This window comes from Miniopterus natalensis, chromosome 12, assembly GCF_054644295.1.
Source record: "Miniopterus natalensis isolate mMinNat1 chromosome 12, mMinNat1.hap1, whole genome shotgun sequence".
In the NCBI taxonomy this organism is placed as follows: domain Eukaryota; kingdom Metazoa; phylum Chordata; class Mammalia; order Chiroptera; family Miniopteridae; genus Miniopterus; species Miniopterus natalensis.
In genome coordinates, this window is record NC_142092.1 from 59,721,536 (window position 1) to 59,734,829 (window position 13,294).

At 47.8% G+C, this 13,294-nt stretch overlaps 1 protein-coding gene across 6 annotated transcripts in view; it reads left to right on the forward strand.

Annotated features, from left to right (window-relative positions):
• The first annotated feature begins 10,291 nt into the window (after positions 1–10,291).
• Positions 10,292–13,294, forward strand: part of CDK5RAP2 (CDK5 regulatory subunit associated protein 2) — a 156,889-nt gene continuing 153,886 nt past the window's right edge. For 3 of the 6 annotated variants that reach the window (XM_087822854.1, XM_087822855.1, XM_087822853.1), the window contains exon 1: positions 10,294–10,449. In XM_087822854.1, the coding sequence (XP_087678980.1) occupies positions 10,394–10,449 (56 nt within the window). In that variant the 5' untranslated portion in view covers positions 10,294–10,393. Of the gene's footprint in view, positions 10,450–13,294 lie in introns of all 6 variants that reach the window. The other 3 variants (XM_016213717.2, XM_087822852.1, XM_016213723.2) reach the window with 2 other exon arrangements.

Sequence of the window (13,294 nt, forward strand, 5' to 3'; positions counted from 1 at the left end):
GCGTCAGCTTTGGAAGCAGAGAGATATGGAGTCCAGTGAAGGCTTTACAACCATGAGACCTTGGGCAAGTTAAAAGACGGCTCTTAATCCTACTGTCCTTTCCTGTAAAAGGAATAATGGTGCTGACCTCTTAGGGTTGCGTTGAGGTTAACTGAAATCCTAAGTGTGAAGCACCCCAGCCCATGCCATGTCTACAATGAAGGATAATTCCCTTCTGCTCCGCCTTTTATTGAAGAAATCTTCAATAAAAAAAATTCAGCGAGACAATTCCAGAACTGAGGAGGAGAGAGGCAACACTGCAGATCTCAAGCTAGTCATGTCTTTCCCTAAAATGGAAGAAAGTACAAAGTCATGTTACTGAAGTTGCAGCCCACCTAACCAATTTGTTCAGCAATCTCTGGCTACTGCTCCTGAATGTCTGCCAGACACATTTGGTACAGATTTCTTTGAAAAGAAATGGAAGCACACAGCAAAAGGAGAAGCCCTGGGAAGAAAAGATAGCTCAAAAGAGGAAGGAAACTGAAAATACAAAGAACTGTTTAATGAAAATTAGGAACAGAATAATATCACCCTACTCAAATCTGAATTGAGCAGATATGTCAGTCTCAGTTCCATTACTTGGATGCCCTTTTTAAAAATTTGCCTCCCTTTACAAAGAAAGGTGAAGATGCAATACACACGCACACACACACACACACACAGAGCAGTTCAAAATACATGTGATCCAGATCCCCAGCCAAAAATAGTTTTAGAACAAGAGCCCTCAGATACACAGAGTCTTCCAAAATTGGAGAGTTTTGTGGATATCCAGGAGTCTGCTAACTGAAAATTTAGCAAACTCTACTGCAGAACCAGGATTGTGTGTGCCGGTGAAAATTCCAACCCAGTCATGCTGCAGGATGTTGCAGGACAAGCAAGGAAGAAAGAAGTGAAGTAACCTCTCTATTTGCTGAGTTTTAAGCCCAAGTCTCTACCTCTCTCAAAGGTGCAAGATTCTGTTGGAGGAAGAGTGAAAACATCCCCTGTGGCATCTGCTGCCATTAATAAACCCACATTCATTCCCTTTTGGATTTCCCTTTCTCCCTCTGTTACCTGAGAGCCACCCGAATCAGAGGGGGCTCTGCCCTCCTCGGCTCTTGTTGTGAATTCAGACCAGTGACAGAAAGCAGTGCTGAAGCAAAGCAAGCGAATTGATTAAGAATACACTTGGCATAAAGCACAAACCGACAATTCAGCCAGTTTGAGTGCCCCGCCTGGTGGGAGATCAAGGGTTTTATACCTCCCCCCCATAGGTATCAAGCTTCCCCTGGGGGATATCTTGGGCAACAGACTAGAATTGAAACCCTTTTACATTGTTGTGGCTTTCCCCAGGATTTATGAGAACATCTGGCAATTATATCTTGGCAAGTCCCAAGACCGCTGACTTCTTTGTTCACTGGGTAAGATAAACTCCCCCTTTCCTCCCCTTTCCCCTCCTCCTGCCCTAGCAGCTATCTCTCCTGCCTAACACCTCCATCCGTGAAGTTTGAGGTGCTTAAAGAATGGCACACCTGTGGAACCGCTGTCAAGCTCAAGAATGTTGGGGTGGACTTCTGCAGATTTAAGGTAAAGTAGCCCCCACCCAGCACTGGACTGAAAGTGACCTACAGAACTGGGCCTGTGGCAGCTGGTTTGAAGGTAAAACTGAAAGCGGAGCTGTCTGCCATGGCTGTGGGTGAGGGCGCCGCCAAGGGATCAGCACACATCTCTCACTATACTGAGGTCGTAACTAAGCAGGACATCCTGTTCTTATCTGTGGAAGCAACAGTTATAACACAGCAATTATGATAAGAGACCAAAAGATTTTCCCCAGGGAAAAGAAAATCCCAATGTCCAGAGGATGTCTTCAGCTTCTTCCTCTGCTCTTGGGGTCTTCATGTCCTGTAAAGTCATTCCACAGCAGGTCCATTTCTTCTCGGTATAGTTCAATAGCCTCCTCAAGCCGCTCAGCCTACACAGGTGATGACAAAGGACAGAAGTCATCACAACACACTCCTTCATCCCAGAATACTGCACTTGGAAGGCCTGATTAGAAAATCACCAAATAGCCTGAGCCAGTTTAATAAAGATATGCCAACTGAGAGCCAAAAATAAAAATAAAAAATTTGCAGTGAGTGGAGAATTAGATCAGGTACCAGGTGGCTTGTTTTCTGGCAAGTATTGGGGTAAGGCCACTCCTCCACTCCGAGATTTTACGTATATTTAGAATGAAATGAGATACTTTTCTAAGTTGAATTGCTATTTCTGTGTTTTCAAGTGGTGGTCTGGGGCCAGTATGGCATCCACAGGTGCCTGAAGTAGGTAGATGGCATCGTGTAGGCATTCCTGTGGTCCCAGCCACAGGGATTCACGAGAGGTGCCTGGGGGAGATGGGCAGGAAGCGGGCTTAGTAGTGCCGCTTTATCAGTGGTTTCAGTTACCTACAGTCAACTGTGGTACAAAAATATTAAATGGAATATTCCAGAAATAAAAAATTCATAAGTTTTAAATGATGTGCTGTTCTGAGTAGCATGATGAAATCCCCTGCAGTCCTGCTCTGTCCCACCCAGATGTGAATCATCCCTTTGCCCAGGGTATCCACACTATAAATGTTTTCCCACCCATTAGTCACTTAGTAGCCATCTCAGTTATCTGTGTGTGTATGTGTGTGTGTGTGTGTGTGTGTGTGAGAGAGAGCGAGAGAGAGAGAGAGAGAGAGGGAAGGAGGGACTATTCACATCTTTTATTATAGTATTTTGTTATATGGGGGCTGGCAAAAGTAGGTTTACAGTTGTGAGTACGTGAAAGTTTATTCTTGTATTATTTATTAATTATGTACCATTTATTTTTAACTGTGAACCTACTTTTGCCTACTCCTGCAATTGTTCTGTTTTATTACTAGTTATTGTTGTTAATCTCTTACTGTGCTTAATTTCATAGGTATGTATGTATAGGAAAAAACATAGTATATATAGGGTTCAATACTATTTCTGGTTGCAGGCATCCACTGGGAGTCTTGGAAGGAATTAATCAACTGCCTGAGGACAAGAGGGGACCACTGTATTGTGAAATGAGGTGAGTACAGGCCTGGGAGTCTGCATTTAGGCTGTAAATCACACTGTTATAAATTTACAGAGTAAACTGGGGCAGGCCACTGAACCCATCAAGGTCTCAGTTTTACCATGGGTGCATCTAAGAGATTGAGCTAAATGTTCTCTGTGAGGGCCTTTTCCCCTGTTGTATTCTAGTAGGCAGGAGAAAAGAGTGTCTGGGATAAGATCACTAATTCTGATTAAGATTTATTAGTTCATTCTTTCACCAATATTTGTTAAACACCTATTATTTGCCTGGCACTATAGTAGACACTCGGATACAGAATTAAAAGTCCCTGCTCTCAAAAGCAGCCAGACACAAAAGAATAGCTACTGCACGATTCAGGTATATAAAACTCTAGAAAAGGTCAATCTTTAGTGACAGGAAGTAGATCTGTGGGGTTCTGAGATGGAAAAGAGATTGACTGGGACTGGATCACAAGGGAACTTTTGGGGTGATGGACATGTTTTATATCTATGCTGATACAGTGACACTAGCCTCATCTCATGTGGCTATTTAAATTTAAGTAAAATGGAAATTTTAAAATTTCAGTCCCTCATTCACATATCCAGCATTCACCAGCCACATGTGGCTAGTGGCTACTTTGTTGGCCAATACAGGTTTAGAACAGTTCCATCACCCTGGAAAGTTCTTTTGGAGAGCACTGTTCTGCACCTTGACTGTGGTGGTGGTTACATGGGTGTATAAGTTTATCCAAACTCATCAGAATGCAGACTTAACATGGATGCACTGTATTATATGTAAATTATATCTCAATAAAACTGATTTAAAATAAAGTCTGGCTTTCAAGAAGCTCACAGTCTAATAGAGGAGACAGTCAAGTTAACAGACAATTATAGAGCTGCGCGAGTGCCATATTAAGAGATAAGCCCAGGGTGTTCTGGAAGTCCAGAGATGGGGCGGGTATGTAGACAGGGTTCTAGAACTTTCTCTTAAACTATGGTTGGGGAAACTCTGGGAATTAGGCAGAAAGGGGGAAGGAAAGGTATTATTATAGTCTGGAAGAACACTAGCACGGAGTTCCTTTGGATGAGTTAGAAAAACATGCGCCTTCTTTGGAATGGACTGAGCTTGGGACGCAGAGATGGACTGACTTGGCCTCTAGGCCCCCTTTGGCCGGGTGCCCTCACGCAGGCCCGCCAGGCCGAGGGAAGGCTATGCAAAGCCAAGAGCGCCACATCCATCCCTTTGAGGAAGCAGGTGCCGTGGCCACTTACTTGTGGTCCTTCCCTGGGAACTGACCTGCTCTCTCAACAGAAATCCACTGCATTGAGGGAGAGGCAAGTTTCCCACCCTCTCCTGCAAGTCACATCAGTGCTTTTAATCTGCAAAAAGTCTAGACAGTTGATTAGTTCAATTACCCTTCTTTGCCTACAGCTACCGCTGTTTTACATATTCAAATGTGCAGCTGGGAAGGGTGCTCAAAAGCTCTTCCTGGCACCTTTGGAGAGTTTTCCCAATAGTCTTTTTTTTTAACTTTATTTTTATCGTCGACACTATTACAGATGTCCCTACTTCCCCCCACTTTGCCCACCTCCACCCTGCCCCCACGCCCCTTCTGGCCATCACCACACTGCTGTGTCTACGTGTCCTATTACAGTGCTATTTACAATACCCAGGATCTGGAAACAGCCCAAGTGCCCATCCTCTCTCTCCCCCATCCCCTTCCCCCCTCTAAAAATCATCCAGAACTTATCCTCGGTGAGGATTAAAAGAGAAAGGTACATTTACACAATGGAATACTACGTGGCCATAAAAAAGAAGGAAATCTTACCTTTTGTAACAGTATGGATGGATCTGGAGATTATTATGCTACTAAGCCAGTCGGAGGAAGACAAATACTATATGATCTCACTTATATGTGAAATCTGTTGAACGAAATAAACTGATGCACAAAATAGAACCAGAGGCATGGATCCACGGAACAGTCTGGCAGCTCTCAGAGGGGAGGGGGCACTGGTTACTGGGTGAAAGAAGGTAAAGTGATTTCCCAAGAGCCTTTGACTCTCTCCTGTCCAGCCTCTGGGTTTAGATGCATGAGGATCTGGCCATGGTACTGAGGATTATCGATTTAGGCAGGGAGATCTTGATTTGGGATGTGTCTAGGCCTTCTGTAAGTTTCAAAAAGTTCAGAAGCGTCAGATTTTGTTTGTAAAACACCCTTCCCCAACTTCTCAATCAGGATGACTCAATCTCTTCCCTTTGTGCCCCTAGAATCTTACTGTTATTTTTCTTATAACAAGAAAGTATTTTAAGATGTTTTACTTTGATTTATAATTACTTATGTGCATTTTAACCAGCTTGTTGAAGGCAGGATAGCAGTAACTCAGTGAAAGGCACTATGGCATAGTGATTAAGAACATAGGCATTCGATTGAAATCTGGGTTCAACTCCCAGCTCCACCACTTAGTTGCTATATGGCCAGAAAAATCCCCCTCCTCTCTGAGCCTCAGTTTTGTCAACTGTAAAATTGGAGCAAAAGTGGTCCCTGTTTTTTGTGGTTATTATGAAGATTGGATGTAAAGTTTAACACAGTGCCTGGTACAATAGAAAGAGCTCAATACATGGTGGGTAATATCAGTTATTCATGGAATGTCAGTGTGAAGGGGGCATCAATGTTGTAGTCTAACGCACTGAGTTTACAGACAAGAAAGTAAGCCCAGAAAGTTGAACTGGCAGCTCTTTGGTGATACCATGTTGATGTTTGTTACCCTGTGTAGCCCAAGAATATACATGCTGTTCCCTTGGTAGGGGGCATGTCTCACTGCTCTTCCCCATCTTGAGAACAGTCAGGACTGTGAGTTATTTGGCAAACTGGCCTTGAGCACCTATTATATGTGTAGCCTGGGGCTAGGTGTTGGGCCTAGAAGGCATCACTGGCTTAGTAACCTGGCATGCTATGGAGAAGACAGTGGGTACTGACTGGGGATTGGTCAAGGAGTGCTGATGGTGAGGCCTGGCTGGGAGGAGTTCTTCAGTGCAAAGGGGTAGGGTGGTGTGCTAGAAAAACTGCTGACCTTGGGACCAGGCAGGCCTGGGTATGAGTCCTGGCACACTTATTTGAAAGGGTGACTTGGCCAAGTCTAGGACAAATGTATAACACAAGAAATAATGGTAGTAATAGATTATGACCCATAAAACAAAGCAAATAGTTACAAGTCCATATGGATTTAAATAAACTGAATAAATAGGGGAGAAGAGACTTCCTTACATTAGAAATCCAACTAATAAATATAGAAGGCATGATGACAATAGGAAATCACCTACTGGCAAATCCCACTGCAATCACTGTTCTGGGTAAGAATCATCAATAGGTAATAAAATTAGTGGGCAAAAGTTTGATTAAAAACAGGATATTTACATAGTCTCAAATATCACCCCCAAGATTCTTATTAATTATAATAGTAATTTTGCCAGGAAGAATCTTGGCAGATTCCACCTTAGCGGAGAGATTAGAGTTAACATCACCAATGATGAGACATATTAACATCATCTGCCTCCTGATACCCTGAGAAAGGCACGACATCACTTCTGTGTTATGCTTGTCAAAAGGTGCATAATCTCAATTTAATCACCAGGAAACACCACATGAACCTGAATTAAGAAGCATTCTGTCAAATAACTGGCGAGAACTTTTATGAAGTGTCAATGTCATGAAAGAAACAGACAGAGGAACTGTCACAGGTTAGAGGGCAGTAAGGACACATGACGACTAAATGCAGTGTGGAGTCCTGGGCCAGAAAAGGGCACTAATGGGAAACTGATTAACTTTAAGTAAGGTCTGTAGTAAATCATATTGTATCAATGTAATTTCTTATTTTCAATGATTGTGGTATGGTGATGTAAGGTGTTAATATTTTAGGAAGCCGTGTGAAGGCAATATAGGGAATTTTTTGCATCTTTTTCTAAATCTGAAGTTATTTCTAAATGAAAAGCTATAAAAAGAAAGGGGAAAGGTGGCCTTTGGCAAGTCTCTCCTCTCTCTGAGCCTCAGTTTCCTCATCTGTAGAGCAGGGCAGTAATTCCAACCTACTTCACAGCGTCGTGAGGATAAAATGAAACAAGGCAAAGTAGCAGCGGGTATGTATTTATCCTATAAAAAGGTATTCTCGCTGTTAGTAATGGCAGCTCGTGCGTCTTGATGAGATGCGTGAGCTGCTCAAACTTCAGGAGGGTTGTACCCTAATGAGAAACATCTGGCTGCAAGCTGCTTCCTCACAGCCATTCGGTATGACCTTGCCCAAGGAAATAATAATGCCAGCTTTGTGGCTGGGTGGCTGTTGTCAAGGGGATGGCGCCAGATAGCCCAGACAGCTGGTGGTAGTGACGTCACCTCTGGGCTTGGCAGAAAGAAAGGCCATGGTGAGACAGAGAAGGGGCAAAGGGCTCCATCCCAGACCATGAAAACAGGAAAAACAACTTCCTAAATAGCCTATCCTTTGTACGATTGATTCTATTTTCAGTTTCCAGGTTCACTGAAGGGTTTAGCGCACAATACAGGTCATTTTTTGAATGAGGCAATGGATTAATCGTAAGGGGAACTCCTCACAGCCTCTTGTCTCTTTACAGTTTCCTAAGTATCTAATTAGATAACGCAACTGTGTGAGCTCGGCATCGTCTGCCCCATTTTATACATTGAAAAACCAAGGAGAAGCAAGGGAAAGGGACTCCAGGTCACAGGATGTCAGAGGACTCTCCAGAGTCAGAATTCAGGCACCCAGATGTCCAGTCCTGCAGCCAGACTGTCTGCACTAAGATGTGCCTCGTGGCCACCTTGAAGCAGTGGCCCCAAGAGTCTGCTGAACACATCCCTGAAATACTGTTGCCTGGATGTCGATCTCACCTCTTAATCCTAAATTCTAAAGTGGGGAAAAAGAAACCAGTAGAGGAGACAGGCTCCCTGAAAGACTTAGTGCCCCTGAGTTCAAATCCCAGCTCTGCCACTGACCGGCTGTGAGGTCTCGGGAGAGTTATGTTTACCTCTTTCGGCCTCAGTCTTCTCATCCGTAGGTGAAATGGGGGTAACAGACCTCTCCAGAGGGCCGCTGTGAGGGTTCACTAAGGGGGCGCAGGCGACAGGCCCCCCCAAGCGGCAGTAAGAGGCGCTCAGACGGTGGGAGTCCTCTCCCTCCTTTCCTTTCTCAGGAGCTTTCCTCTGCTGGGTGGAAAGTCAGCTCCTTCGCTGGAGAGTGACCACCTGTAACTCAGCCCCCTCACCGGAGCAGTCGCTTGTGTGTTAGTAGCTTTGGGAAAAACACAGAAAACGGGCTGCAGAGCTGCTTGGTCCCGGGCAGCCATCCAGCCCAGCCCTCCCACTTTACAGGTGCGGAAGGGGGGCCCGAGAAGACAGCGCTGGGCCAGCGACCCGCTCCCGCTCGGGACGCCCTCCTCTCTCGGGCTGAGCTTGGCGCCTCGAGACCTGCTGGCGCCCGGCTTCCAGCGTCGCCTTCGGGGCCACCCGGTTCCTGCCCCGTCTCCCAGGGTGTGATTTTATCGCTGGGTCTGGGGGCGGCTGAAGATCTGGGAAAGGAAGAGGGTCAGGCACAGGGCCGTGCACTTTATAGGCTTCATGAGACAGAGAGAGGGATGGAAAGAGAGAGAAAGGGGGGGATTAGAAACATGGGGTGTGGCCCGGCCGGTGTGGCTCAGCGGTTGAGCGTCCACCTGGGATCCAGGCGATGGGGGTTCGATTCCCGGTCAGGGCACAGGCCCGGGCGGCGGGCTCGATCAGTGACTCTCCTCATTGATGTTTCTGTCTCCCTCTCTCCCTCTCCCTTCCTCTCTCTGAGATCAATGAAGATAAATTAAAAAAAAAAAAAACTTTAAAAAAAGAAAAAAAAGAAATACGGGGTACGTGGGGCTACCATGGACTGAGCCGTCGTAGGCATCTCAGGCCAGCCCCACAGCCTTGCAGGGCCGGTTTCAGCCTCATTCTGCAGACTGGCTGAATCATACACCATCCGTTTCTTAAACAGCCGCGGGGCGGCGGGGGCAGGCCCCGAGCTGGGTGCCGGGGGATAACAGCAAACAGTTCAGAATACAGCCTCTGCCCTCATGGCGCTTCCAGTTGAGCGCCAGAGGGTGTCATTAGAAACAAACATACAAAACCCCCGCGGAGACCTGTGCTTGCAAAGCGCGGCTAAGTGCCGGGAGGAGAAGCACAGGCGCCGAGAAGCCGAGGAAGGCTTGACTGGGACCAGAGGGCTGGCGGAGGCAGCGTGCCCTTGAAGAACGAGGGCCCGAGGCCCGGGGGACTTCTACGCCGTTACAGGGAACGTCGCCCAGCCACCCGCCCATCTTTTCAAGTTGTCTTCGTCCAGGCCCCTCCCGACAGCCTGCAGAGGACCGCAGAGCGACCGCAGGTGGGGACGCGGCGGCCGGGCGGCGGCCCCGCGCGCGGGAGAGGCCCGGGGCCGCGGAGCCCGGATGCTGGCGCCCCGGGCGCGGCCCCGGCCCCGGCCCCGGCCATGGCGCACGGCTTTGGGAGTCGTTTTGTCTCTCTCGGCCTCAGTTTACTGATCTCAAGTGCGCTTGAGCCCTGAAGGTAATAAAGGACCCCTAGGAGAGATTGGAGAGTAAGTGTTGCTGACCACTTGGCTCATAGGAATGAGTTTGTTTCAAATTAATTGTACAAATCACTACTTGAGTTGGGATTCTACAGGTAGGATTTTTCCAAAGGGAGGCAGATTCGGATTATCTGATGAGTTTCAAGTCAAGGCGGAAAAATGCCTTTTGGAGGAACAGACTGTCAGGTTCGTGGTCATTATTCTAGAAAAGCACACAGCAGGTTACGAACCCTGAGGATTCCTGAGGGGCCGGAATCCCCAACTCCCGCTTAAAGTAACGGACCAAGGCCGACTTTAGCCCTCAACAAAGATGGCGCATGCCCTGGCCTCGGCCTGACTGCCCTCACCAAATATGGCTGCTTGACATTCTTTCCTTAGTTTTGCTGGCTCAAGTGCGGACGTCCTGCCCTTAGTTAAGATGGCGGCCCGCCCGCGCTTCCCCTGCCCGGCTTCGGGTCCAGGCCGGTCGGCTTCACCGCACGCGCGTCCTTGACTCCGCCTCGCTTCCGTAGGAAAAGCGCCGGGAAAGATGGCGGCGGCTGTGGTTTGAATTCCAGCGGCGGCGCCGCTTGAGTCCGAACAAGAGCGGGATTGGAGGGGGCGGGGACCTGGAGAGCCGGGCAGGTCGCGACCGCAGGGATACCAGTGGTGCCGCCACCACAGACCCCAATGCCACCACGTCCTTTGTGTCCGTGATGGACTCGGTTTTGGAAGAGGACGTCACCCTCCCTGGGACTCTCAGCGGCTGCAGGTGTGGCCAGGGTTTGGGGGCGCTCGCGATAACCGGGTTGGGGTTCCCGCTGATGGTGGTTCTCTCTAGGCGAGAACTGGGGTTTGCTCTTGACGGTGTTTGAGGATCTCCGGACAGGGGCAGGTGTGGGGTGGGTTTCTTGCAGGGGGGTCTCTTTGGGGCCCCACCCACTGATTCCGAGTGTGGGGGAACCGAGGGTCCCGACCGGCACCACACTCGCCTTTCGTGTTCCGGGACATTCTTTGGAGAGGCTGTGAGGGACAGGTGAGGCTTCTCTGAAGGGGGGGCCCTTGCTCTTGGGGTGCGCCATTAGTGGGAGCTGGTGGAGGGGCTGGACCGTGAGGGTACTTGATGGTTCATTCTGGTTTGGGGGTTTGCCTTCATTCTGGGGCGCGTAGTTGGTCTGTCCAGACGTTGCTGATGGGGTCAGATAGTCGCCACCAAGACTGAGGCAGGGGACTGCAGTGGACCTGGGCTGGAGTTGAATGGAATTGGATTCAAATCCAAGTCCTTTTACCCGGGTGACCTTGGTAGAGCGGCTTAACCTACTTTCCCATCTGCAAAATGGGGCCAGTGGTAATATCCACCCGACGGCGTCGGGGTGAGGAGTGAGGGAGACGGTGCCTGCCCAGCCAGTTGCTCGGCAAGCCTAGTGCCTGGCGCACAGCCGGTGCCTAAAATATGATTGCGTTGCCGCCATCATCATTGTCATCGTCCTCCTCATCAATAGTAACAGGAGTTGGGGAATGACGGCCGAGAGTGGCCTCCCGATGGACCCGTCCCGAGAGGCAGGTCCCCTGGTGGGAAGGCCCGACGGAGCCTCGCACCGCCCCCCCTCCCCCGGCCCTGCGGCGGCCCCCGCTCCGGCCCCCGCTCCTGCCTGGGGAGTGGGCAGAAGGACCTGGGGGCGAGCCTGACTGGGACAACGCGGTGTTGATCCGGCGGGCTAGGGACAGGCTGCTGCTTTTAGCCCATAGACCCTGTTGGAAAGGGTGGCTGTATTATTTGTTGGGCAAACCTGGACTCTTTGAAGAGTGAAATAGGCACGATTAATGTTTACGCCTGGACAGCAGGCATAAACAAGTCCTGTCTTGGGCAAACCTGGACAAATAGTTGCTTTGTTAACTGAGAATCTACTATGGGTGAGGCAGAGCCAGGCCCTTTGCAGCACCTGCCTAATGGGTCCTGTGGTACATACAGGTCATCACGTCTCTTCATCTTCCGAGCACTGCCCCAGTACATTGTGGCATGACCTCTCACCCCGATTGTCCTGTTTTCCTTCAGGCCTCTAATATTAATTCAGTGTTCCCATGTATTATCATTCTAACTTGTAAGTTCTTGAAAGTTCTTTTTAGAATTAAATCTGATCATTACAGCCTGCTGCTTCATATGTTTAATGCTTCTCGTTGCCATTAAGATAAACTCCATTATTATTCACTCAGATAGCTTTTCTCGTCTCAGTGCCAGTTGGCCAGACCAGCTGGATTTCTATCCCAATTCTGCCACTTAACAATCCTGTGACTTTGGATAGGTCACTTACTCTCTGAGCCTGTTGTCATCATCTGTAAAGTGGGTGAGTCTAAAAAGGCTTAGCCCAGTGTCTGATCCAGGGTAGCAACTGAACAGGTCATCAAATATTCTTCCTTCCCTGCTCTCCCTGACTTTGCAGGACCCAGGGGCTACATACATTCCTGGCAACCAATCTCTTACTCACCTGTTTCAAACCCTCCCTGGCTCCTTTCCACACTCAGGATGAAGTTCTTTACTAGAGCTTCCAAGGTCCTTCCTAATCTGTCCTCATGTACTTCACAGCCTCCTTTGTCCACGCTCTCCCTACCCTGTTTCCTCCCCCGGCTCTTCACTCTGCCTGCTGCCAAACTCTTTGTCATGAATGATCTTGCCTTGCTCTTTTTTACTGCTTGGCCTGTGCACTTGCTGGTCTTGCTGCCTGGATTGCCCTCCGTACGCCCCTTTGCCTATTATTTTTCAGGTCTCAATTTAGATGTCACTGCAAGGAAGCCTTCACTGACATTCCCCCATTCCCACCTGGGTCCTCTGCACTGTTCTAGCTGCCCCATCCATCACTGACCCTATCTCAGCCCATACCTTGCTAAATTTTATTGACTAGTGCTGTCCAACAGAAATATAACTTGAGCTCCATATGTAATTTAAATTTTTCTAGTAGCCAAATTAAAAAAATAAAAAGAAACAGGTGAAATTAATTTTGATACTGTATTTTATTTAATTCAGTATTTCTATATATTATCATTCTAACTTGTAAACAACAGAAAATTATTAATAATTATTAAAATTATTTTGCATTCTTTTTTATCTGATTGAGTCTTTGAAGTCAGGTATATATTTTATGCCTACAGCAGTTCTCAATGTGGATTAATCACATCAGGTGCTCAGTACATATATGTGGCTGATCACTCCTGTATTGGACAGTGCAGGTATGCTGTTCACTTGTCCATCTCCCAGATTAGACTATGACCTATTTGAGAGCAGGGGCTGCGTTTTGATCATCTTGGTAACCCTACTTCCTAACCTGGTAGCTGGCTCATAAATGGGCCTCAGTAACTACTTGTTAAATCACTTGAATAAACAATGATGTTTTGACAGTGTTATCCCCTTTTTATAGGTGAGGACACTGAGGCTCAGAGACGTCAAGTGAACAGCCTGGGATCCACAAAAAAGTACACAATTGAGCAGGGGTTCAAATCCAGGCCTACTGACACCAAAGCTTGGCTCTCAGTAACCTGTCCTGCCTTCTGACTGGTTCTCTGTACCTTTTCTGAGAGGATTCTGGGAGGGTTTTTCAGAGCTGCTGGTACTTGAGCTGGCC